The 27,986-nt window shown below is 48.2% G+C and overlaps 1 protein-coding gene across 1 annotated transcript in view; it reads right to left on the bottom strand.

Annotated features, from left to right (window-relative positions):
- Positions 1–11,354, bottom strand: part of Grid1 (glutamate ionotropic receptor delta type subunit 1) — a 695,729-nt gene extending 684,375 nt beyond the window's left edge. The window contains exons 1-2 of the mRNA XM_076834762.1: positions 11,276–11,354; positions 8,947–9,102 (exon numbers count right to left, since the gene is read on the bottom strand). Of these exons, the coding sequence (XP_076690877.1) occupies positions 8,947–9,102; positions 11,276–11,354 (235 nt within the window). The remainder of the gene's footprint in view (positions 1–8,946; positions 9,103–11,275) is intronic.
- Positions 11,355–27,986: the final 16,632 nt, after the last annotated feature.

The following is a 27,986-nucleotide window of genomic DNA, read 5'->3' on the forward strand; positions in this document are numbered from 1 at the left end:
TCCTGGACACCACTGTCTGTGGAGAAGGGCCAGAAGTGGTGAAAACAGGTACAGAGGCAGGGAGAGATGTGGGGACAGGTGGAGGTGCAGCTGCAGTGTCTGGTGCCTCAGTTTGGGTCTGGCAAAAGCCAGAGTGAAGGAGGCAAACTGGAAAGAGAGACTGGCCAGGGCCACATGGACAAAGTACAGCCTGGACTGAGGACTACCCTGGACCCAGCTAGCAGCTCCCAGGTTTCACCCCTAGAAGCCTGCCCACAGCGTGGGCCCAGAAACAAGTAGAAGGAGGCCATCTAGTCACCCCCAGTGCTAGTACTCCATCTAGTACCCTCCCAGTGCTTCAACTCCAAAACGGAGACCTCTGGGCCTTTCTCTTCTCAGCCTATGACCATCAGCCAAGAAACTCACTGTTTATAGGCTGAGAAAAAGGACTTAAAGAACCCAGAGGATGAACTACTGAACACAGACCTAGCCCCTTCCAGTGCCCAGCAGAGAGGTCAGCACCCCAGAGAAAGGATTTGTCACAAGCCAGCGCACGGCAGAAACATGAGGGATCTCTGCCCCAACCCAGTGCTGCTGTGTGAGAAAGTGAGTGCAAAGGGTCAGAAGAATCAGTAGAGGAACAAGGCCGTAGGGCTGAGGTTGTAGGAAATACAGACTCACCAAAATCCAGCTACAGACGCTGGTGCTGGCTCCACTGGTGGTCAGCCTTGGAAACAATCTTTTTTTTTTTTCAAACTCACTTTATTGACATACAAAATTGTATGTATTTACCATGCACAACATAATGGTTATATATGTGCATTGTGGGGTTGTTAAATCTAGCTAATTAACCAATACATTACCTAACACAGTTAACATTTTGCAGTGGGAGCACTTAATATCCACGACTGAAGCATTTTTCAGAGATCCAATATATCATCATTAACTATACTGGCCACCCTGTGCAACAGACCTCTTGAACTTATTTCTCCTAACTATATAATTATATATCCTCAGACCCAGTCTTCCATTATATATCCAGTCCCCAAATCTTCACCCCCACCCCCAAGTACCCCAGCCTCTTCACTTCATTGCTTAGGAAACATCTAGCTCAAGGGTCCTGAGAGTCCAGCCTGTCCAGGGCCAAAAAAAGTATAAGTGAGAACCAGTCGGGCCTGGGGACCCAGGCTTCCTGACTGACACCATATCAGGGAGCCACCCCCAAGACACAGAGAAGACACGTAAATAAGAGTACCAAGAGAACTGATGGGAGAAACAGGTTTGGCCCAACATAAAGTGGTTTTATATATTTCATTTCTTGGTTGCTGTTGTTTTAGGGAATCACCAACGAAATAAGAAGCCTGTTTTGGCATGAACAGGAAGTAAGCATGGGTGTTGTTCATCAGACATTTTCAGTTCTCCCTTCTCCTCTAGTCACATAGTAGGACTGTGCTTCCTGGACACCTTGTGAATGGCTGGGGCAACATGACACCTTTTGGCCGATGACAAATAAGCAGAAGAGATGTGGGTCACATCCAAACGGAACTCTCCTGCTCCCCCCACCCCCAAAAAAAGAGCTTCTTTCCCTCTGGAACAGCCACTGGCAATGATCAGACAGAATGATGATAAGGAGCAGGTTTCCAGCTGACCAATGATGGACATACAACACGGGCAGGAAATAAACTACTGTCACATTAAGCCACTATAATTTGGGGGTTGTTTGTTACTGAAGTATAACTTAGTAGTCCCTGAATGATACAATGAAAAATGCAGGAAAAACACCAAAGACTAAAGACAAATAGGCACAGCCTAGCTAGGAAGTCCAAAAAGAATCATATCCAGGGATCAGACTGGGTTAGATATGTTTGAGAAAAAGTAGTGCAGATCCAACACTCTGTGATTTTAGGTGACAGCATTTTCCTAGGGAGTTGTGTTAGCTTTCATTTACTGTGACAAAATACCTAACATAAACAACTTAAAAGAAAAGAGAAGATTTCTTTTGGCTCAGGGTTTCAGAGGTTTCAGACCTCAGTCAGTTGGCCTGTTACTTTAGGCCTGTGGCAGCACAGGACATCACAGTGGGAGGACATAATAGAAATGGCTGCTTACTCCATGGTAAGCAAAGAGAGAGGAGGGGTTGGGGTCCCAATATTCCCTTCAAGGGTACACCCCCAATGACCCAACTCGCTTCCACTAGGCTCATCTCCTAAAGGTTCCACCATCTCCCAACAGTGCCACAGGCTGATGACATCAGGACCTTTCAGGGACATTCAAGATCCAAACTGTCGGGAGAAACAGTTTGGATCCTATAACAGGAGTGAAAGTTTAAGGAATGAAGAAGGACAGATGCTGGAGGGTACAAAGCTGGGGGTTCTCAACTCGGCTGCTATTAGAATTTGGAAAGTTAGTCTGCCTGCTCCTCAAAGATGTGTCTATGAGTGCTAAGAGATAGTCTGAGCTGACCTCCAAGAGAAACCTGGAGAAATGACCCCAGCCTGCTGCTTCAGGTGGGATGGGTGTTAAAGGGCATTGGTTCCCATGGAATGAGAACAGTTTCTTGAGGCAACAAGAAAAGATGTACCTGGCCAGACCCATGGCCTCCTACACACAAACCTGGCATGAGGTGCAACTACTCACTGCCAGGTAAGCCCCACCTCTCAATCTGGGGAGCAGGGCGAGGGCAATGGGGAAAACTGAAGGGAGTTTCCTGAACCCAAAATAAGAGGAGGTGGGTAGGGCAAGAGCACAGTCTATAAACTGAGAAAGTGTGTATACTCACATATATATGTACACAGGTGTTCATGCATTAACACGCATGTATGTGCATGTGTGTGTGTACATCTTAGAGGTAACCCTAAGATGAACCCTGAAGCTGTGCGAAGGTTGTAGGCATTCCTTTACTCAGCCATAGGCTTATGGGAAATCCAGAGACAGGACTACAACAGATAGTGCCCAGCCAAATTCTAGCACGGGATCACCCATGCCTGAGCCTCATCCACAGCCACCTTCAGGCTTAGAACATCTCTTGACCCTGAGGGGCCAAGAAGAGCACCTTTCTGTGAGACATAGGGCCACAAAGCAAGACAGACCTCAACAAGGACCCCAGGGGGGCACATGGGGGAGCCAGGAGAGTGAGGCTCTGCAGAATCTTCCCAGGCAGAAAATGAGGCCATGGGTTGGTAGGATGGTCCCAAGTTATAGTTCGGCTATTCCATCGACAGATTCCTCCAGGAAGATCTTTATATACAAGAAGCATCTGATCCAGGAAGGAAGTCATCTCACAGAGAAACTCACAGGAAGTATGTAGAGGCCTTCAGGCCCGCAGCGTGACGCCTCCAGAGTGAGCTTTGTGGAATGGTGGCACAGCTGGTCTGACTGAAACCAGGGGATGCTACCCAGCAAACAAGAGTGCAGCCAGCCTGCAGAAGACTATCAAAGTAGAAAGAAAGTTCAAGGTAATACCATGCTCTGGCTACAATGGGCACCGATGGGTATGTCAACGTGGTGACAGAATAATGGCCTACAAAGACATCCGTGTCCTATTCCCCCAAACTATGACTATGTTAGGTTATGTGGCGAAGGAAAATAAAGGTTGAAACTAACCTTAAACAGGGAAGTCACCCTGGACTATCCTGGTGGACCCAATACAATCACAAGGGTTCTTGAAAGAGGGAGGCAGAAGAGTGAGAGAAGGAGATGTGATTGATGACTAAGCAAGGTCGGATGGACCCAACCACTACCGTGGGCATTGGAGATAGAGGAAGGGGGCCCAGGCTGAAGAGTCCTGCTGCCTCTGAAAGTTGGAAAAGGCAAGGAAGCAATTTTTTCCTAGGCTCTCCCTAAGAAAACAGCCCTGACGACATCTTGGTTTTAGCCCCATGAGACTCTGTCAGGCTTCTGAACTGCAGAACTCTAAGCTAATAAGTTGGTGTTGTTTGACCCAACTAAATTTGGGGTAAACCTTGTTTTAATGCCAAAAGAAAAGTAATATAGCTGAGTGGACCGAACGATGGCAGCAGGCCTAGAGGCCTCTTTACAATGACAGAAGCATCACACTCAGAGCCCTTGACAGTGTCTCCGTGAGGCTGCCAGCAGGGCTGTGAGGGCGTGGCCTCAACGGAACTGATAATTCTGAATGGAAGTGAAAGAAGACACCAGAGGTCAGAGAGGGAGACTCTAGCTTGAGACCTAGATACCAGCATGGTGAGTGAGGGACAGAGGAACCACCTAGGAGGTGACCCATATGAACTAACCAAGACCTTCAGAAATGGGCATCAACAAGTTTGTTGTGTTTCTTTTTGGTTTTTTGTTTTGTTTTAGTTTTTTTTGTTGTTTTTTTAATCTCATTATTTCACTCTGTAAAGAACAAGCTATACCTGAATCCTTTTTCCCTTGTTTTCTTCTCTTTTTGGTGGTAGTGCTGGGGTCCAAACCCAGGGCCTTGCAGACGCTGGGCAAGCTCTCTACCACTGAGCTACATTCCCAGCCCTCAACTTGTCTTCTTAAAACACATTTGTGCTCATCATAGCTAAAAGGAATATTATTGCTTCACATACATTCCTTTTTTCCTGCCTCTTCTTTAAATTGTTATCCTTCTACACTATGACAGATATATCTACAGCACACCCAATAACTCACATCTTTTACTCACAGTAAAAGATAATACTGTGAAAAGAGAAGACTTGTGTTCAGTCAGTTCTTTTATGCACTTATATAATCTTCTACTTGAGCAAGCACTTTAAAACAATATGAAATTTTTCTATTTAACAAATTAATATCTCTTATCTAGAAGACAAATTTTCATACTTATTATTAATATGGACTTGGCCAGCTAAGTCTAGGATGCAATATTTTAGAGATTTAAATGTCCTTTCTGTTATCATTTACTAATTTTAAACCCTTGCATCAAATGCATATTTTATTGAATGTGATCCATTCTTTTACATAAAAGAATTTCCTCAAAGGCAGTGTTTGGAAGGTACTTGTGCAAAACCAATCTGAAGAAATCCTACATATAAATCTTTGGACCAACACACCCAAGTGGAGTTTCTTATTTTCTCCAGAAGTTATTCCATTTCTTAAAAACATTTTTTGCATGTTGGAAAACATATGCAGCCACTGAAAGCAATGTTTATAGCTGGGCAAAGTGGGTGCCCACCTGTAATCCCAGCGACTCAGTTGCCGAAGCTCTGAGGATCACAAGTGTGAGGCCTGCCTTGGCAATTTAGCAAGACACTGTCTCAAAACTTAAAAGGGGCTTGGGGATGTAGCTCAGTGATAGAGCTGTATGAGGCCCTAAGTTTAATCCCTAGTACCATACGGAAGAAAAAGGGATGTTTACAAATAATTCCCAGTGGTTGCAGAAAAAGCTAATGATAAGGTAAATGAAAGTAGCAAGCCACGCAAATGAACAGAATGGGAGCTCTCTGCATTTATAAAATTCAATGGTGGGAAGGATTAGAAGGAAATAACAGTAGTAGAACTCAGGACAATTTTGCTCTGCTTCTTGGTGCCTTCCTGCACCTTCCACGTTTTATATAATGAGCATGCATTGGCCTCTTTCTCTTTTACATTTTTAAAGTAACACATGCTCATTGTACCAATGCATTTCTTTTATAATTGGGGGGGAAAAAGTAAAAGCTAAAAAATGAAAAGGTCACTTAGGGTCCCCCTCTCAAGGAATTCACCAGTTTAAGAGATGATGTAGCTAGAAATGTCAATAGCCTTAAAAGAAACTGAAATGGATTCACAGCTGGGTCAGGGAACAGGGAAGGAATTAGTGTTTACTGAACACCTACCGAAAGCCTTATGCAGACAGTTTATACATGTCTCATCTCATTTAATCCTCACAATAATCCCATGAGGCGGGTACTTTGATTATTCCCTTTTAACAGATCGGGAAAACAGAAGCTCAGAGTAGAACCAAGACTCTCCCAAGGTCATATAGCCAGTGAAGCAAGCAAGACCTCAGCTAGATCTCCTTGGACTCCAAGAATCAAGCTCTTATCCCAGCATGGGCTGCCTCTCAGACCTAAACTGGGCAGCATCACTACAATCCCAGGTGCAACCAGAGGTCCCTGGGGGCTTGTTCATTCTACAAAGAATACCGAGCCCCAGGGTGCCATGGCTCTTTATCTCTGGTCAGCACCACCCCCGCAAACTGTGCCTATCATCCATGTCCTACTGCAATGAATGTCCAGGCTCAGAGAAAAGAGAGAAGGTAACCATCAAGCAAGGGTCAAGCCAGGGATGGACAAACATCCCACAGAATACAGAAAAAGGATACTCAGCAAATTGAATACCTGTTCACTGAGCCCCAGACAAAGGGAAAGGAGCTTGATGAGCCTAGCTCTGCCCTTCCCAGAAGCCCTCCAGGGCCTAGCTCCTTCCATCCCTTGTAGGCATCCAAGGGCTATGCAAGGTCATGGGATAACTATGTCGATTTCTGCTCCTGCAACTTATAAGGTAGAAGCACATGCCAGCTTTAACCACCTTCTGGGCAGCAGGCAGCCTAGCAACAACACCTGGCCAGAATCACTCTACCTGAATAACTATTGCCAGCCCTCAGACTCTAACTCCCTAACTCCAGATGTGCAGAAACACTCATTTCTCATACCCTTCTGAGACTGTGTCAACCTGCCATCCTGGGAGACTGAGACATTTTTTCCAATTATACAAATAGAGAAACTGAGACCCAGAAAAGCAAGGGGTCTAGTTTATCAACCTGAAAAGGCCCCTTGTTGGAGACTTTACCTCCAGTACAAAGTTGCATTTGGGCCTGAAGGTCAAATAACCCATAGCTATGTTTTGCTTTGTTTGTGCTGGGTGTTTAAATTGTTTCATTAATTGGCAATAGTTAAAAAATCAGATTTTACACTGAAGTCCAGATTGGAACTCCTTTTTAAAAACAAAAAACAGACACATCTACAACACCAAGATTTTTCAAATCCCAAATGGCAAAATCAACTGAAACTGTGTGATAGCTGTTCCTTTTAACAGAGATGCCCTCTCCAGGGGGCCAGCTACATGCTTCATCCATGTGTGTTAATCTGCCGGTGTAAGAGCATCACTTTCCATCTCTAGTGAGCTGCTGACAGGGATTGATGGGCATCATTCAGGGGCAAAATGAATAAGCATGAGACATTCAACACTGCAGAAGGATAGCTGGCAGAACAGAAGCAAGGAATTTCAACAGAAATATAGAAATCTAATGTAGGGGCTAGGTTGTAGCTCAATGGTGAAGCACTTGTACATATGAGGCACTGGGTTCGATCCTCAGCACCACATGAAAATAAATAAAATAAAGGTGTTGTGTCCATCTACAACTAAAAATATTTTTTGAAAAAAAAATCTAATGTGTACAACAGGCAGGGTTTCCAAGACTGGGACCTGCAAGGAGCTGTCATAGAGGCATAAAGAAGAAATCTAGAGACAGGAATTACTGTTAGGACATAACCACACACTCTTTCCCATGCTTCAGCTGACATCAGACTATGGATGTCCAGATTGGGGCTCTGTGAAGACAGCTCCTCTATAGGCACTGCCAGCCTCATCCCATTCAACACCATCCCAAAAGCAGTACTTGGGACTCCAAGTTTGTATAGCCACCTCAAGACATCCTTGGACCTTCAAGTTTCAAAGCCAGGTATCCCTTCCCCAAGAGCTACTACCTCTCCCTCCACTGCTATACCTCGAAACAGGAGACCCTCAAAAGACCACCCTCCCGCACAAGGATCTTCATAGCAATAGCTCTGACCATGTATTACTGAGTCACCCTATCTCTATACTTGCAAGCACCAGGAAACTGGCAGCCAACGTATAACCCCAGGGCAACAGGAGAGAGAACACTTGACCCAGAGTGCTGGGAAACACAGTGCTAACAAGCGCGAACCCCTCAGCCTGCCCACTTCTTCCCTACACCCACTGCCCTGACAATTCCTCCTGCACACAATCCCTGCATCCTGTGCCCCCAGCTGTGCCCCTCTATCCTCAGCGCTCCAAGGCACTGACCTCAGAATCCACCGTGGTTGTGGGGAGCAAGACAAAGGGGAAGAATAAGGACAAAGACTGGGCAGGTGTCAGGGGTAGAAACAGAAGCCCAGGAAGCCGCAGGCCTGTGGGGGAGGAGCCAAGTTTCGGAAGCAGCAAGCCAGGAGAGAGGGAAGGGAAAAGAAGAGAAAGAAAAAGCTGAGGTAGATGCTGTAGCTAATGCCCTCGCCACACACCTGTAGCCCCTGCCACGGAGCCGCCGGGAGTGACAGCGGCTGCAAACAACCATGGCCCAGGCGCGGGCTAGGATTTCCCCGCAGCAGGACCTGGCCCAGCTCGGCTCCTTTTCTGGGCAAACAGCGCCCACCTCCGGCCCAGGCGGCAGTGCCTCCGCCCGCCGCCGCGCGAGCAGCAGTAGAGAAAACAGCTGCTCTAAACCTGGAGGAGGAAGGCTGAGAAGCCCCGCCAAAGCACTGTAGGGCCGTGGGGCGCGAAACTTGGCGCCAGACAGGTTGTGCTCGAGAAAAGGCAACCAGGGCAGGTTGCAGTCGCTGGGGGCTCATTGATTCAAGGCGAGAAAAACTCAGGTCCACCAAGATCGGCGGATGGGTTTGCAACACAGGTACCCCGCACTCAGACACGCCCACCCAACACTCGAGAAACAAAGACCGCCCGGAGCCACAGGCCTGCGCAGCCGAAGAGAGGCGCACACAGGCGCCCACCCAGCGGGAAAGGAGCCACCCAACCCCGCCAGGAGCCCAGCTAGTGGTGCGCACGGAGTCTCCACTCTGTTTCCGCAGCAAAGAGCAGTCCTAGCACCATTGCCTTGCTGGGCCCCAGAAGGCTGGACACTGCAAGTGGCACCCGGGCGAACAGGAGGCTCCGCTCAATCCAGTCTGTCACAACCTTGCCGGTCCCCATTGCTACGCCACTTCACAGGCCACTGCCCAGTGAGCCTTGGGCGCAGCGGTCACTCACCTTCCTGTACAGCCTGGAACGGATTGTTGGCCTCGATGACCTTGATGGAGTAGGTGATCTTCTCACTCTGCAGGATGTCATCGTTGAGGCTCAGGTCGGATACAGCCAATTGGAATACCCTGTCGTCCTTGGCTGCGTTCTCCTCGAAGATGGCACCTGGAGGAAAGGAGGGGTCAAGACCAGATTTAGAAAGAAATCCTACCCACCCTCCCTTGGCCCTGGAACAGGGTGCTGGCAGGACCGCAGGTTACCAAGTGGTGGAAGGTTTAGTCTGGGGTTTCATTTTGACGGAGTAGTTTAATGCTCTCCCACATAATCCACACAAGATGTGCTCTCCTACCCTCCCCCAGCGCACACGTGCACATAGTTGACATGAGTTACACATGAACATCCCACATGCTGCCACCAGGTTACACACGTGTCTCACAACTAAAGCCCCACATGTCCCAGCCATGCTCCATTCAATGGACTCAGCCAATCTGGGATAGCCTAAGGCAGTACTCAAATGCTCCTAACATGGTCACATAAATCCCATCCCAGAAAGTTCCCGGGAGATCCGTTCCCCAACCCCAATCCCTGAATGGAATTGGCTCCTTTCTGCTGTGTCCGTGCCCTGCTTAGTGAAGCTGGGCGAAGAAGGTCCACAGTTGGCTTTCCTGCACCAAAGGGTCTTCTTTAGGCATAGGGCATTCCATGGCCAGCTACTTGGATGGCCGCGACGCTACACGGTCTGGCGACTTGTACTCGTGTCCCTGCTCTCCTTCCCTCCCGTTTCCTCTTCCTGTGTGTATGTCGGAGGGAGTGGGGGGAGGGGAATTCCTCCTAGACCCCTCCACGTTCTGATCTAGCAGAACGGAGAGTCCCAGAAGAAGCCGCTCTTGAAAAGGCCTTCTAGAACCGCGGACAGTTCCTCCAGGGCGCCCTCCGACTGGCGCTTGGCGCGCGTTTCGCCGCTTTGGCCCACCCTGCGCTAGCAGTCCAGATCGGTGCGACTCGCCGGAGCCTGGCCCTGCAGCCTGGGCAGCTCCGGAGTCCCCACCCCCACACCACCAAGCCAGGCCGGGAGGGTCTCAGAGGTCCCAGCGTTTTGACGGGTAATCCCCCGGAGCTGAGAGTTGAGTGGGCGGAGGGAGGCCCTGCTCCTAGGTTCTTCTCTACATCCGAAACCGCAATGCTGACTGCGAGACCCGCGCCCGCTTCAGGGCGGGAAGCAGGTTTGCCCCCCAGCCCTGAGAGGGATATTGCTGTTCTCCAAGCTAGGTCCCAGACCCTCACTACCCCTCTCCACCTTCCGCCCTTCTGTCCCATCATTCTCCCCTTCTCACCTCCCAACCCCCAGTTTCTCTGTGCTCTCTGGTCTTTCCCAACTTCCGGAAAGGCGACTGCGGAGGGGCTTCCCCAAAGCAACCGCTGTCAGCCCCTCAACCTGGCCTAACTTCCTAGGATTTCAGCCGTGCTGCTCCCAACTCCCGCCCACTTCCCCTACGAGCGCCCCTTCCTCTTCTGCTGTCTCATCTTTTCTCTGGGTTCTCTTCCTCCATCCATCTCTTCCCGTTCAGCTCCCCCCACACCGCTGCCCACGCTTCTTCTCTCAATCTAACCACCCAGGATACTGCCCCCCAAGACTTGGACCAGGAGAAACTCTGGGACTGTCCAGGATTGGGCTGCAGTCGCCACAACCAGATTACACACACCCCCACATATACAGCCAGAGCTATACAGACACACACCGGGGAAACAGGCAGACACTGTGTCCACTCTAACAGGCTGGCAGACCATCGTGCTCGCACCAACACACGCTCAAATGGCCCCACACACCCAACGCCCTCTCTCAGTGACACCAAAACGTTACCAGGTGCACACACAGCGAAACACGCTGACAACACCCATCCATAGTCACACATGGTTCCGGTCCGGCCTCTTTGATCTTGCCCTGCCAACTTGGCGAGCACCCCCCCCCCCGCCAGCCCGCCCCTTGGCCCCGGCTGCTCTGAGCTGCGCTGAAGGGCCCAACCCGCCGACGGCCCGATCAGGGGCGCGGGTCTTGACGTGCGTCCAACCCCGTGTTTTCTGCAGCTGCGGCCCTAAGTGTCATCAGAGGCCGCGGGGCCCCGCGCGGTGACAGGAGCCCCCGGGAGCACCAAGAAGCCCACGGGAGCTCGGCGCGGCCCCTGCACAGCTCCTCCGCGGGGCGGCGCGGCGCGGCCCTTCAGGGGAGCACCGCCTGCCGAGCCCCTGTGCCCGGGGAACCGCCAAGTTTGGACGCCGCGCACCCCTAGCTCTGTTGGGGCCCCCGCCCAGCCTCGGCCCGGCCGCCCGCCGCGCTCACCGATGTGGATGATGGAGTCGGCCCGCACGGTAACGCACTGGCATATCCAGGGGAGAAGCCACAGCGTCAGCGCTTCCATGTCCCCCGGGCGCGCGGCTCATCCGCCCGGGCCCGGGGCGAGGCCGAGGGCAGCGCGGAGCGGGGAGGCGCCGGTCCGGGTGCAGTCCCGGGCCGCTCCCCGGGAGAGCCGAGCCCGCCCGTGCGTCTTCCCCCGCGCGCCCGCCCCTGCGCCCTGCGCCCGCCCCAGCCCAGCCCAGCCCAGCCCAGGGCGATTGGGCTCCCGCGCCGGCTCCGGTGGCGGTTGCGGCGGCGCTGGCAGCCGGAGCCCAGGCCCGCGCGGCGGGGGCGGCCCGCGGCGGTGGCGGCGGTGCTTCCCGCGGCTAGATCGGCTCTGGGGGCGGCAGAGGCGGTAGCAGCGGCTGCCGGGCCGGCGCGGCGGCTCCGGGCTAGCTGTGTGTCTGAGCCCGGGCGAGGAGCGAACTGCGGAGGACGCCCCCTCCCCTCCCCCTCCCCCTCGGCTCTGCTCCCCCTCCCCTCCCTCCCCGCCTCCCTCCCCTCCGCCCTCCTCTCCACCACGTGACTGCGGAGCCTCAGCCTCTCCGCTCGGCTCTCGCCCGCTCGCGGCTCGGAGGGGGCGCCGGGTGCTCAGCTCTCCCAGCCAGAGGGACGATCGGAAGCCCTCACGGCGGCGGGGACCGATCTGGGCTGCGGAGCGCAGAGACGTAGCGGTCCTAGCCTCGCTTCCCAGATTCGCCTGGGCTGGAGAATGGAGGAGCACGGCTGCCAACTGCCCTCGGGGGGGGACTCCGAGCGCCCTGGCGCTGAACGACCTCAGACTCCGAGCATCTTGAGTCAGGCCCCTGGCCGGAACACACAACCCTGGTGGAGCGGGACCTCGGACGCAGTAACCTGGAGAGAGCCGGGGGCGGGGCCGAGCCAGACACCGTGAGTCTAGGGGGCCGGCGTCGGGCTCGAACCCTGGCAGGCTGTGCGGACCTCGGCGAGCGCCCATCCCCCGCCTCGCGGGCAGTGAGCTTAGACCGGAGTCGGGCAGGAGGCTCGGACTCTGAAGCCCAATTCATGGCCGGAAACCGGCGCAGCCGTGACCGCGGCGCCTGGACGTGAGGAGCCTTCCAAGCGGCAAGCGGGCTCAGACACCGACCCTGCACGGAGCCTTCACTCGCGAGCCCGGGCGGAGAGCCCGCTCCCAAGAGACCAGAGCAAAGCAGGGCTTCCTCTGCCTCCGGGTGCGTGCCTCTCCCGCCACCACCAAATATAACATTAAGCTGTTGAGGGATCAAGCCTACACGGTGGAGGCGAGTCGGGCTCACACTCCCAACACCCAGGTCCCAGTTGAACTCTGCTCCACGTGACACACCCAAGATTTCGGGGAGACAGCTGAGCCATCCCGGACCCGGATTCCGCGGAAGCTGGGTCTGGGAGCGCCTGGCAGAGCCTTGTCAGGGAGTTGCCAGAAGCTGTGCGTCAGGCTGTGCACTGGATGTGAAGGACCTGGAGAGGTTCAGGCTTAGCCTTGCCTAGAGCTGCCAGTGCAGTGGGAAACAGACACCTAAACAGTCATAAAAAGATGTGGAGAGGACTATGAATGAGCTATGTCCACACAGTCCCGGTCTGTAACTCAGCCTGGGAGGATGGCTTCTTGGAGGAGGTGACAGTTCTAAAGGCTGAGTGGAGGTTACCAAGGGAGAAGGAGAGGCTTCCAGGCATTTGGCACTGGTGAGTGAGCCAAGGCAGGAAGAGAAGAAAGGATCATATGGGGCGTGTGTATGTATGTCCCTGTGTCTCAAGTTGCCAGCCACAGAGTAGTCATTGGTGAATTTTACTTTGGAAAAGTTGGGAGAAGACCACAGAAGGGACCAGTAGAGGCATGGAGAGCTGTGAGGAAGCGTCTCAGCTGAGCAGAGGCAACCTGGGGGTAAAGAGCAACTGGGCTGCAGATATATCAAGTAACCCCCATTGGCAGGCAAGGTGACTTTTAGAATGAGGGGGACCAACAGGCAGAAGAGAGGAAATACCCACATCTGGGGCTGAGTATGGTACCATATACTTCCTCTAGAAATCTGTCTTAGGAGACTTGCATGGTGTTTTAGTCAGCTTTTTGCTGATGTGACCAAAAGACCTGACAAGAACAATTTTAGAGGAGGAAAAGCTTATTCAGCACTCAAGGTTTCAGAGGTCTCAGTCCATAGACAGCTGGCTCCATTGCTTTGTGACCTAAGTGATGCAGAACATCATGGCGGAAGAGCGCAGTGGAGGAAAGCCACTCAGGACATACTCACCAGGAAGCAGAGAGAGCTCTCACTCACCAGGACCAAAATATATACCCCAGCTATTCAACTCCTCAAGCCACGTTCTACCTGTCTTCAGTTACTACCCAGTTGATCCATTCAACTGGATTCATACAACACTGGTTTTGTTAAGGTTTTCAAAACCCAAATATTTCATTTCTAGATTTTCTTTGTCTCACACATGGAGAGGACAAGGGAGACACCTCATATCTAAATGATAACACATGGTAAAAACATGCATCACTCAACTGCTTCAACCCCTACCCCATGTCTCAATGCTTATTGCTACAAAATTCCACCATTCACTGGCTGAAAAAATGTAGGGAGAAGGGAAATAAGGGATGGGTTTCATTATGTAGCAATTTAGTTCCTATGGGCACTGTGTCCACCTTGGAAGATGGTGGGTGTGGTCACATCTTAGGGGCTCAAACCTGAGGTCAAGAGGCACAGAATCAAGAATCCCCCTAGGAGTCTTCCTGTTGGATCCCTGCAAAGTGTTGGCACAGTGGGCATGATGTGCCCAGTTGGAAGCCATCCTTGAAGTGTGTGTACTTTGTTGGGCAGAGGTAGAATGATTACAGTGGGACAAGCCTTGAGACCCCTTTCCAAATATGGAGAAGACAACCCACCAACACACTTAGTTTGGGGAAGATGTCTATCAAATTCTAGTTTGGATGATGAGGTCACTATGGTTTGGGGCCTGAGGGTCACAACTAAAATTGGAGCCTCCCTGGAACCTGTTGGCCTAGCGTAACCTCACCTCCTATCCCAAGCACCCCCTTACCCTTCAGCTTCCAGCCTGTGAGTTTGGATACCCAGCCCCTGACACTGATTCTCAGAACACTTCACCCAGCCAGACCTGTTTTCCTGGCCAGACTAGAATGCCCTGGATACCCCTTTGCATGGTATCCATGGTATCTTGTGGCCCCTCTGCATGGCTTTCATTTCTATAAAGCAAGCACAGAGACCTCTAGTGATCAATGCAGACTTACCTCTAGGTAGGACAATTTCAATCCTCTCTGCCACCTAAATTTGGAATTATCAGGTTCTAGGAGCATTGGCTATTATTGGGGACTTGTTTGCTAATCTCATAATTTTTTTTTGTTCCTGGCCCAGCCTAGCCCCTTTTGTGGCTACAAAAGCTTCCTCCTAAAGGCCAGACCCCCCAAAACCAGAAGAAGCAACTCTATTCAATGAACAAGTTCACCCATACTGCAATACCTGGCTGAAGAAGATAAATTAGCAATCTCTGGGTCATATGATGCACACCCTTTTTCACAGAGGGTAAGAAAGACTCAGAAAAAGGCATGAGTTGCCCAAAGCACCAGATGAGTTGTTGACAGACCCAGGATTCAGTCATCTTGGTTTGCTCCTCACTACACAAAGGTGTATTCACAGAAAACAAAACTAAGTCGATCAATCCTTCTTTTGCAGAGTTCAGTCAGCATGGGTGATTGCTTTTTCTAAAGAGCTCTTCAGTTTTACTAGTTCTATCTACATTTGTTTAGCACTTACAATATGCAGGCACTGTACTCAGCACCTTACATTTTACCTAGGAAATGGGATTCCCATTTCACACACAAGGCACAAAGAAATTGAACAAGGGTGCAACCATCAAGAATCTCCACTCAAGCACCATGGAAAGTGAGCAATTTGCTGCCAAAGCTTTGGGTAAAATGTCAAGTCAAAGAGAGAGGCCTGAGGGTCCACTTGGAAGCCATAATCCTTGTGATTTAAGGATTTGTCATCCCATGCAAACCTCTCATTTATCCATCACCTTCTTTTTCACCCCAGCCAATAACTAGACTAAAGAAAGGCTATGACCTGTCACCCTGGCACAGCCCCCTGGAGCCACTGGCACAGTGAAGAACCACCAGTACCCTCCTAGAGAGCCCCCCTAGATGAGACCTGATCACTATGTCTTTCTCCTCCTTCCCTCCCCAGCACAGAGTCCACAGGGATTTCTAACACAATTCAGTTCTAAGCTTGCCTGAAAGGTGCTGCTGGCAGAGACCAAGGCCCAGCCTGGCAGATTCTTAGCAGATTTTGGCATGGAAGACCTGCTCTCCTGTGTACACAGGGAGAGAGCCAACCCCAGTGCTGGGGTCAAACCCTAGAGAGGGGTCAGCTGGCATCTAGGAAGGAGCCTGAATGCCAAGTTCAGCCCTACCCATGGACCCCAAGGAACCTGCCCTGTGCCAGGACCCAAGCTCCAAAGACCTTACTACCGACTTCCTCTACTAAACTATTGAGTTTTTCATTTAAAAAAAAAAAAAAAAACACTTATTCATTGCTTGTTTCCTCTGTTCCCTCAGTAGTTGCCTTTAGCTCATCTGTTGAATGTTAATTGCCCATCTCTACTTTGTCTTCCTTACCCCCTCTTGCCAACCTCTTTCATCTTGCTTTTAGTGTTTTATCAACTTATATTTATTTGATCTTCTTTTATATTGCTGTATTTTTTAGTTTATTTTTTTACTCTTGGTAGCCCTCTTGGGTTTTTACTTTTAAATTTCCCAAGCCGGCAATCTTTGGCATTGCTCCTTCTATTATTGCAGCATCTATTGATTCAGTCCTTGGTTTTCTTGAGGGTTGGGGGAGGGGAGGAAGTGAGCCTGATGGTGGTTTCCCTGTACCAGCTTGCCTGAGCCTCAAGGGCAGGACTCCCTGGCTTGGTCCCTGCCCTCACCTTTTTGCACTCTTTCCCTGGCACTATTAAGGGCAGAGGTAGTGGCCGGGAGCCCAGATGGGAAACACCTTTAGCTTATTGGAACCACACCCAACATGTCAATGAAAAGGAAGGTGATCACATATAGTGTATCCTCTCTAAATAGAAACACTCATCTTCACAGGACAAGGGCCTCTCTTTACCCCTATTATTCAGTCAGGAGGCAGACAGAACAGGGTGCTCATTCTGCTTAGAACGGACTAATTCAAAAAGTTATATGGGGGAAAAAATGTCTTCCTTTGCAAAATCAAGCCAGAATCCCAGAGGTCTGACCAAGGGACCCAGGATCTTCAGGTGAGGAGAGTGGCAGGGCCAAACAGCAGCTAAAGCACTCTGGGGCTCTAACACTGACATCCAAATATCCCCTTGGCCCACTGGACCTTAGCAAGGTTCATCCATTCTCTAGGGCTTTATGAAGGTCAAATGGAGCAAACTAGAATTTGCACAAAGCTCTCACAAAGACCAAAGGAGAGCAAAAGGCAAATAAGACTCCAGTCCCAGAAAGGACCCTTATGAACTGTCATCAGTCTCAGGTCTCTTACAGCAGTATGTGTCTCAACAGCCTCCTAAACCAGAGATTCTCCAATCTAGAAACCTGGATCTAGCAGCTCCTTCAAAAAAGGCTCAGGGATTCTTAGGCCCTGGATCCCACCCTGCTTCCACCATCAACCTTGCACAAGGATCCTCTGAGTCCAACAGTATGAAGAAAGAACTCTGCTGCTGCCATTCCAATGTTTGGAACCACAACACTAAAAGGCTCTCCCTGGATTCAGAGGCTAGCCCAGTGCCCTCTTGGTTGTTTGCTGGATTCCCTGCTTCCCCATTTTTCCCTACCCATAGATCCTATGACTCTGCCCATTTCACACTTTGGGGAGCACCCAATTCCCCAGTGACTGCAAGGACCAAATGGCAGGGATCTGAGTCCTAGCCTGTGTATCTTCCCTCAGAGCTGAACTCAGGCTCCCATATCCTCCCCAGCCCTGCTGGCCCAGGACACAGAACACCATAGAGCCCCTGCCGCTCCTACTATTCCCCAGGACTCCTCCTGCTACATGTCATCTGTTACAGTGGAACTTGGGTAGAGCGAGATCCTGAGCTGAATCTGGGAAAGGGATTTGCATTCTAAGCAAAGAGAACCGCAAGAGGAAAGGAATGGAGGCAGATGCAGGCAAAGGGGACCAGAGGGGAAAACAGAAAAAAGATAAGTAGGATTTGGCAGGGGGGCCAGGGTGATTACCAGAATGGTCCTGGTGGGAAATGCTATGGCCAGACACAACTCTACAGAGCAGGCCTGGGGTCACCACATGGCAGACAGGGACTCATTAACAATCACAGCTTCAGTGGGCATTCTGGGGAAGACAGAGGGCTACTATTCACAAAAGGGAGTCCAAACAGAGAATTAAAAGGCCTTTGTCACCTGGCCACCAGGGAGATCATAGGAGACTGCCCCACCCTAGCTCTACAGAAGATAGTCTGTGCCAATCATGTGTCCCCTGCCCTTTTTCTGAGGCTGCAGGTATCCACAAGTGGAGTGGGGCCTTGGGGGCATCAGACAATAGACCCAGCCTACTCCTATTTGAGATGCAGCAACTGATTGTCATCCTGCACAGCAGGCTAGGAGCTGCACAATGCAGTTCCCACCATGACCCTCCTCATTCCATGCTAAGCAAGGTGCAACCCACCAGCTCCCACCAGCACAGGCCTGCAGCTGCTGAGAACCAAACCCCCAACTTCTCCAGGGGAGCAGGGATAAAGGGAACTGCATTTGCCTGGAGCCCTGGCCCATCCTACAGATAGCCCCACTCTAGACCCGGCCCTCCAGCTAGATACAGTCCCTAAAAGATCTGAGCACCCTGCCCATGAACATGCTCATTTCCAAGAGCAGGTTTTCTGGCCTGTTAATCTCTTCTCTTATCCAGAAATGAAATGAAATTGTGATTGATTTTCTCTGTCTGGGTGTCACAGTGCATTTAGCACCCCATAAACCTGAAGAGATTGGGTGCTGCCTCCTAGGGAGGTTCCTGGAGATTTGGCTTGGAGCAAGAGCTACCCGTTGCTCCTTCAGATGAAGCAGGGAGACAGCATCAGAGCGGGGCCACCAGTGACATACTACTGGGAACCTTAGGCTAAGTTCTAATTTCTCAGAAATTCATTTGGAATATAGAAAAGGAACAAGGATTTTGGTGTAGGGACACAGAGAAGGAGTATGAGAAGTCAGGGGAGGTAAGGAACCTGCATGTACCTAACCCTTGCCAAAGAACACTGTGGGGACAGGCAGTTCAAGGTGGAGAAGGAGACAAGGATCTGCAGATTGTAGGCCTCAGGGTGCATGCCACTGAGGTCCTCTGAAACTGTCTCCAGGGTCATGACAAATCAATGATAAAGAAGGAGGGAGGGAGAAGCAGCCCTTGAGATCAAAGAGGAGGAGCAGGGCTCAACCATGGGAGGCATACACGTTCATCCTGTCACTCGCTGGCTACCTGCTCAGTGCATGTTAGTGACCCCACAAGACCTTGTCAGAACAGGGTTCTTATCCTCACTCCCCACTCTACAGATGAGATCACTGAGGCTCAGAGCAATAAGGTCACTGGAGTGTTTGTGGGTGCAGCAGGATAAAACATGGCTCCCCAAAAGATGTCCACATTCTGATTCCTAGAACTTGTAACTTTATTTGAAAAAAAAAAAAGTACAGATTTAAGGATCTCAAGATGGGGAGATTGTCCTAGATTGTCCAGGTAGACCCTTGTCCAGATACCCCAAATTCCATTATGACTGTGATGAGTCTTATGAAAGAGAGTCTAAGAGAGACTATACTATGTGACCACAGAGGCAGAGGTTGAGTGATGTGGCCCCAAATCAAGGAGTTCTAGAAGAAGCTGAAAGAGGCAAGAACAGATTCTCCCCTGTGGCCTCTGGAGGGAATATGGCTCTTCCAGACTTTAGGCCCCATGGCCTTTAAACTGTGACAGAATAAATGTCTATTGTTTCAAAGGACCGATTTGTAGTAATTTAACTGAGCAGACACAGGAAGTGAGCATAAAGAAGAAGCCAGGACACAAACCCAGATCAGCCTGGCCTAGGGCCAGAGGCCCCATCCTTGGGAACAAACTCCAGTGCCTTTGAAAACAAAGGCACTGCCCTCTAGAAGACCAGGCTGCAAACACCCCCATAGCAGCCACACAAGCACCCCTCCTCAAGAGCAGCTAACAGAGACAGCAAGGGTAAGCCAACAAGAGAGCAGTTCTCACTGGAGCAGCCATGGGCCTGCACTTCACCATGTCCACTCCAGACCATGCCAGCCTGCTGGAGCCCACAGACCCAAAGAGGACAGAGATCCTTGAGAGAGGTCTCTGGAGCCAGAACACCGAGCAACAGGTATGTCTGAGACCAGCTGCAGCTTCCTGTGCTCTGCTTCCCATTCCCATGTGGCAAGCCACCCCAACTCTGTTTCTTAAAACATAAAAAAAAAAAAACCTTTGTTTCCTATATATGAAAGCTTCTTTTAATGTTTGTTTTGGTTTAGAAAATGCATGCTACCATATCCATGTACTTCTCAACCGTCCTGCAGCCAAGGGGTGGCCATGTGGCCCCTTTCAACTGATGAGATGTTGTTGAAGCTCTGCTCCCAGAGCCTCAGAAGGAGAAAACTGCCTTCCTGCCTTGTCCCTTCTTCCTACCTGGAATGTAGACAAGAGATCCAGAAAGAGGCTGCCATCTTGGGACCTTGAGAAGTCATGGTAGATGGCACTAACAACTTACTTTACATAACAGGAGAGCAATCGGCCGGTCTTTGCCAACTACTGCAGTGATGTTCTTGGTTATTCATACCTGACCACAAATCCTAACTGATTCACCAACCAGAAATAACCCCATTGACATAATTCTTGTCCTTTTTTCTATTGGGGTATAGAAACAGATGAAAGTATCACTACCTAGAATTTATTTATCTCTCACTTTTTTATTGCCTGCCTCTTCTTAGAGAAGGTAAGCCTGATAAGGAGAGAATTTATCTCATTTATGATTTTATTCCAAGTACCTAGAACAATACCTGGCATGTCTAGTAGATATTCAATAAATGTTTAATTAATGAATGAAGTAATGAACATTTTTAATGAAATTGTTTCCTGAAAACACCACTTTTAATGGCTGATTAGAGTTCTATCCCATGGATCTATCATACTTGATTTAATCAGTCACTTACTGTTGGACACTTTTTTCTCAGGGGGCAGCATTAGAAGCAACGCTACTGTAAAAGTACTTATACATGCATTTTCAGCTCTTATGCAATTATTTTCTTAGGATAAATGCCCAGAATTGTAATTACTGGGTCAAAGGTTACAGAAAATTTAAGTCTTTTAGCATATATTTCCAAAATTGCCCTCCAAAACTATTTTTTAATCAATTTACACTCCCATGAGCAATTCATGAAAGCATTTTCTGCACCTTCACCAAGACTAGACGTTATAAATTTTTTTTTCATTCTGATAAGTGGAAAATTGTAGCTCAATTCTTTTAATGTGCATTTACTTCTCACTGGGAATACTGAGCATTCTTCAGCATTTGTGGATCTTTGGCAGGTTACCTCTGGAAAGTGACCTGCATCTGCCATCATCTGTTGCAGGTGTATGACCACAGATGGTGATAGTAGGGTCTCCTTGGCCAGTGTTCAAGCGCCTTCAGGAAATGTGGGAGAGTGCTGCCAAGGGCTAGAAAGCCTGGAGTCTGAGAGATTCTAGAAGCAGAATCATTGAGCTGAGATGTCTTTCATATGAAGCTTGGACCACACTTCCCTGCCCCTCTCCCCGCCTGCCTAGGACCATCATGGATGGAAAAGACACAAGTTCTAATGTGAGGGAGGCAACATTTTGACAGACATAGGTGAGAACAGAGCCCTCACTGCCAGGCCCTGAGAGACCTAGAAAGCTGTTACTGACTTCTGAGACAACCAAGAAGTGTTCAAATAAAGAGGGAGGAACTGGGAGGGGTGGTGGGCATGGGGGATTTCAGGAGGGAGCCCCGCATAGGTGAGGGCACTGAGCAAGTTGAGCTCAAGCCCAGATGAGCCCTCTCTTCAGAACTACATGGCCTCAGGCGGAAACCGGCACATCCTCACACTGGCACCCCGGGTCAGATATTTCTACAGTCAGCTGTGGAGGGGTCAGCCAGCCTGCCCTCCTGGCTAAGCCCATCCCCTAGGAAAGCCATTGTGGCGTCTGTCAAAACATCTCCAGCCCCTCACTCAGCCCCGCCTGCGCCAAGCCACGGGACACTGCGCAGTTACCCTTATTTCACAGATGGAGGGATTGCGGGTGGGGTCAAGGGCACGGTCAAGAACCTCCAGGAACTGAGTTCCTGGAGTTACTCAGGAACTTGGGAATCTCGAGGAAGAGGCAGTGGAGGGGAGCCAGACCCTGAGAGAGCCCAACCAGGGCTCCCATCCCCTGCTGCGGATTCACAGGCTACTACCCCTCTGCAGCGGTACTGGACCGCACGAGGTCTGGCAGCAAGAGCAGCGCGGGTTTCCCAAGCTGAACCAACTGAGCTTTGGGGCAGCCGTGGTGCGATGCTGCCCCCTGCCGACATCCTGGGGAAACCAGGCTGCAGCCACCGCAAGGATAGAGGATGGATCCTAGATACCCCAGGTTGACAAGGACTTGGTCTCAGTGAAGAAACCACCACCTATAATCAACAACGTTTACATAGCATTTTCTATGGGCGTGGCACTGTTTAATATTTTACGTGCATTAACTCATTCAATCTTCATTCATTCTTCCTAAAGGAGGCACTCAGTCCATTTACTGTTGTTATAACAAAATATCTGAAACCAAATAATTTATAAAGAACAGAGATTTATTTAACTCATGATTCTGAAGCCTGCGAAGTTCAAGAGCATGACTCCAGGCATCTGTTCAGCATTTGTTGAGGGGCTTCTTGCTGCTTCTAACATGGCTAGGGAGCAAGCATGCTAGCTTGGATCTCTTCCTATGAAGCCACTAATGCCTCAAGGGGGTCCTCATGACCTCATCTAATACTAATTACCCCCCAAAAGTCAACCTCCAAATACTATTGACACGTGAATTTTGGAATTAAGTTAACCACACATGGCTTTTGGGAGGACACATTCAAATCCCAGCACAGTTTTTCCCATTATATGGAGGATAACACTGAGGTACAGGAAGGTTGTGTAACTTGCTTAACTAGTAAGTGGCAGAATTTGACTCACACCCAGGCATACTAGTCCACAGTCATGAATCTGAACAATCGGCCAACCAGAAGGGTTGGGAGGGAAGTCAGACTTTACATATTCCAACATTGTGTCACTTTCTATGAATTTCTAGAGCCCAACTCCCAGAGCAATGTCACTGCTACGAAACAGCAAGCAGGTGTCCTGTAGCATGCATTACTACTCATTCTCTACTTGGGTCACATGAGGAAGTCCTGGATTTCCCATAGATCTACTGGGGACTTCCCTGGGAGATTTTAAAGGCCAGGATTTCAGTAGATCCCAGAATCCAAAGTAGTGAGCTGGATGCCCTCTTCCAAGGCCACCCAAGATCCTAAACAGGAAGAGGACCTGGATGGCCTCAATCTTTGTGAAAAGCCCACTCTTCACAGTGTCCATATTGGCAGCTCACAGTTTCAGCCTCCTCCCCTCTTATCCTAATTACTGCCAAAGTTTCAAGATCAGCTCCCTCCCAATCTTAGGTCAAATTAAGACAGTCCTGCCTAAAACCCTTTTCTACAACTCAACAACAGCCCCCAAAAGAAAACCCCAGTTTAAAAAAAGGTAGAGGATTTGAATATATATTTCTCCAAAGAAAACATACGAGTGGCCAATGAGCACATGAAAAGATGTTCAACATCACCCATCATTAGGGAAATTCAAATCAAAACCACCATAAGATATCACCTCTCACCCATTAAGATGGCTACTCTCGGGGCTGGGGATGTGGCTCAAGTGGTAGCGCGCTCACCTGGCATGCGTGCGGCCCGGGTTCGATCCTCAGCACCACATACAAACAAATATGTTGTGTCTGCCGATAACTAAAAGATAAATATGAAAATTCTCTCTCTCTCTCTCTCTCTCTCTCTCTCTCTCTCTCTCTCCCTCTCTCTTTAAAAAAAAAAGATGGCTACTCTCAAAAATGAACAAGTCAATGAATAAATAAGTGCTGAGAAGCATGAGGAGAAGTTGGAACTCTTGTTGACTATCACAGGGAATGTAAAAATGTGAAAATTTGAAAACAGCATGTAATCCCTAAAAAAATTAAAAATAAAACTACCACATGACCCAGCAATCTCAAAAGTGGGTATATATCCAAAAGAACTGAAAGCAGGACTTCAAAGAGATCTTCTATCTCCTGTTCATAGTATTCACAACAGACAAAAATATAAACAACCCAAGTCCCCATAGACAATTGAATGAATAAAGTCCATATATGCAATGGAACATTATTCAGTCTTGAAAAGGAAGGACAGTCTGACACATACTACAACACAGATGAGCCTGAGTACATTAAACTGAGTCAATCAAGCTACTCCACAAAACAATAGTGTATGATCCACTCAGACAAATTATTTGCTCAATTTCTAGAGACAGAAGGTAGAATGGTGGTTGTTGTTTAATGGGGAGAGACTTTCAGTTTGGAAAAATGAAAAGATTCCGGAGATGTATGGTTATCATGGTGGCACTATTCAACAATGCCACTAAATTTGTTCACTTGAAAATGGCTGATAGTAAAGTTTGTCATATATATTTGTGGTAATTAAATAAAAATAAAATAAAATGACCCCTCAACTGGCTCCTCTGCCTAGAGAACCAGGCCAGACTCCTCAACTTCTAAGCTGTAGTGAACACCTGCAGGATTGGCCCTCAGGAATGCCCCATCCTCTGAGAACTGCATCAATCCAAAAGCACAGGATCATAGGAGGAACCAGCCCTCCACTTTGCCTGGTTGGTCCGGACACCTACTCAAAGTAGCCCAATCAGCACCCTCTTCCAGAAGGCTTATAATTACAGTAAAGAGAACCAGGCCCTCTTGGGTGATGGGAATGCAAGACGTGGATTCAGGCAAAGTGGGCAGACATGATGGCTGCTCAGGGAGGAAACCCGATGAGCAAAACAAGAGATGGTGGCTGCTCCCCTGCCCTCCCCACTGTTGTGTTCTGGTCACTAGCACCAAAGATTACTGCCCAAAGGGCTCCCAATCTCTCAATGTAAACAATTTAGCAACACTAATGATGCAGTTCCCACACACACACCCAGCCCTTATTCAGCTGTTCCCTCTCCTAGGAATGCCTTCTCTCCTGTGTGAGCCAGTGAAAAATGCACTCAGCTGGTAAGATAAAGTTCAGGCTCACCAAGCAGGAAGCCTTTGTGACCCACAGCCCAACCACTCATAGAAGTGGCTCATCTTGTGCCCCTATAGCTGTAATACCCACCATCGCACCTGTTTCCACATCTGTCTCCCCACTGAACTGGAAGTACCCTGATAGCTGAGGCTCATCTTTGTGTCCTCACCACCCAGCACAGGGTCTGGCACCTACTAGGTGTTCATAAATGTTTCCTGGAGAAATACATGGATTCAAAGCAAATAGGCTCAGAGATGGAATTCCAGGTCATCCCCCTACAAACCCTATGCATACCCTCGTCTGATTCTGCATCAGTCAGCTTTTCATTCCTGTGACCAAAATACCTGACATGAAGAGGTGGAGGAGGAAACGTTTATTTGGGCTCATGGTTTCAGAGGTTCAGTCCATAGTCAGATTACTCCGTTGCTTTGGGCCCAAAGGTGAGGCAGAAGGTCACAGTGGAAGGGCATGTCAGAGGACCTGCTCCACTCATAGCAGCCAGGGAGCAGAGAGAGCAAGAGGAAGGGGCTCAGGAAAGATGCACCTTCCAGGGCACATTCCCAGTGACCCAACTCCCCCAGCCACGCCCCCACGCACCTGGCCCACGTACCTGCAGTTTCCACCCAGTTAGTCCATTCAAACTAGGACAGACTGATTAGGTTGCAGCTCTCATAATCCAATCATTTCACCTCTGACTATTCCTGCATTAACAGAGGAGCTTTGTGGGCACACCTTATATCCAAACCATAACAGATCTCATCTCCAGCCTTCCCCAACTCCTGAAACCCATCCACTAAGTCCTTGGAACTCTTGGCCAGTAGGAAATTCATACATGGTGAATCAACAGAAAACCAAAGACACAGAGGAAAATCACAGAAGCAGCTGGAGAAAAAAATATAGATGTCTTAGACTGACATACACACAGAAAAACAAGAGATAATGGAAGGATGCCTTCAAAGAGCCAAAAGAATATTTCTACTCTAGAATTCCAGATGGAGAGGAAAAAATATCTTCTAAGAATGAAGATGAAATAAAGACTTTTTTAAGGCAAACAAAAAGAGAGTTCATTTAGAAACAAATATTCACTAAAGAAAATGCTAAAGGAGATATTTCAGGCAAAAGGAATGCAATCCCAGATGGAGGGACCTATACACAACAAGAGTAATGTCTATGGAGTTAAAAAAAATCAGAATTGAAATATATGACAATGGTAAAGTGCAGATTGACTGTTGACTTTGGTAAATTAGGTGTACAGATTTTAATTTTGAGGGAAGTTGAAGAGAGACAGGATAACTTATAAGGTAAGTGGTATGATAAAATATAGTTACACCCAAAAAAAGTGAGGAAAAAAGAAAGATAAAACAAGTGGCAAATAGCACATAATAAAACTGTATTTTTAAAACACAAATACATTTGTAAGTATATGAAATATAAGAGAAGTAAGTGTTTTAGTTGAGTGGCAAAATGACAGTGAACAGGAGTTTTTTGCAATCCAACTACATGTTGTTTAAAAAGTAAATCTTAAAATACAAATACAAGGAAAAAATGAGAGCAAGAGGAATAAGAGCTGTTCACTATGTGAACATTAATCAAAAAAAAAGAACTAGTGTGGCTACATCAAAATATCAAGAAAATAGGCCTACTATGCACAAAGCCCTGGGTTCAATCTTCAACTAGTAAAAAGAAAAAACTCAGAAAAATAAATTTTAAAGTAAATATACATATGCATATATACGATTATTATGTGAAAATAAAAGGTTTGATTTACCAAGGAGACGTAACAATTTTAAATTTATATGCACTTAATAACATAGTCTCAAAATACATAAAGCCTAGCTGGGCACGGTGGGGCATGCCTGTAATCCCAGAGGCTCAGGAGGCTGAGACAGGAGAATCAAAAGTTCGAAGCCAGCCTCAAAAACTTAGCAAGGTGATAAGGAATTTACTGAGAATCTGTCTCAAAATAAAAAAATGTTTAAAAGGCTGGAATGTGGCTCAGTGGTTACATAGCTCTGGGTTCAATCCCTGATGCCCCCCCCCCAAAAAAAAACACAAAACCTAAAATGTATATTTACAAAAAGAGATTAAGAAATCCAAAATCATAGTGATTGATTTTCACAAAAGTGTCTCAGTATAAATAGGACAAACAGTCAAAAGCAATCGCAGTTCAGTGAAGAAATGAATAATTAATACATTATTTTATCATATTCAATTGTTGTGGGGCAGGTTGCTCAGAAAACATACCAAGTCCCAGTTATGTCCAAATTGAAGAGTCTTTATTCCAACAGGCGGGGACTGCTCCCTACAGGACCAAGTTGTCTCTGCAGGAAACAGCCCCGGAGCCTGAGCATTTTAGGATATTTAAAGGCAAAAACCACATCCAGTGCAGCTACAAGCAAGCAAGTACAGAAGCTGAATTAGGCAATTAGTGAGACAATGCCGTGGGTACATTGGTGTTTCCCATGGGACCTTCCAGGTTGGCATAGCAGCAAGCAAGCGGAAGGGAAGAGGGTCAAAATAACCCTAGTTCAGTACAAGTTAGAGAATGGTTACTAAGCTGTAGACAATCAACTCTGATACATTGCCCAAAAACAATGGAAACCAAAGAGAACAATTTTATATTGTATAAGAACTGCTATTTTGTGTTGCCAAGTATGTTAAGCTGGATAACTATTAATGGGCACAGAAGTGGGGCTTTCCCATGGGAGAAGCATTTCTTACATGATATGGAGTCTCAGGGTAAAATGGAGTCTGCTTGGTCATTGCCCATATAGCCTGGCCCATAACACTATCTATTGGACACATATAGAATTTTGCATTCCACAAGAGCAGATTATACATTCTTTTCAAGTATAGATAAACATTTACAAAAAGACCATGCCTAGTTGAAACAGTATTAAACAATAATTAACTTGGTAATTGATAGTAAAAGAATAATTAGAAAATTTTCATATATTTGAAAATGAAGAAATACTTTTCTAAACAATCCTGTGGGCAAAAAGAAAATGACAATTGGAAATTAGAAAATATTTAGAATAGAGTAGTAATTAAAATATATTACATGTCAAAACTTGTGCTTCTCGCTAAGCAGTTCAGCTGCTCAGAGACCATCACCCTTGTAGTTTTGAAGGAAAAAGCGCAGAAAATTAATGAGAAACTGTTCATTTCAGACATTAGGGGGAAAAAAACTCTAAAAATTAGGAGACTAAAGAAAATAGCATAGTATAAATTAATATTAAAATATAAAATACAAAATACACTTAAAATTCTTACAAACAAAACATGAATATATAGTTTATAATACATATAATAAAATATAAATAAA

This window comes from Callospermophilus lateralis, chromosome 15, assembly GCF_048772815.1.
Source record: "Callospermophilus lateralis isolate mCalLat2 chromosome 15, mCalLat2.hap1, whole genome shotgun sequence".
In the NCBI taxonomy this organism is placed as follows: Eukaryota; Metazoa; Chordata; class Mammalia; order Rodentia; family Sciuridae; genus Callospermophilus; species Callospermophilus lateralis.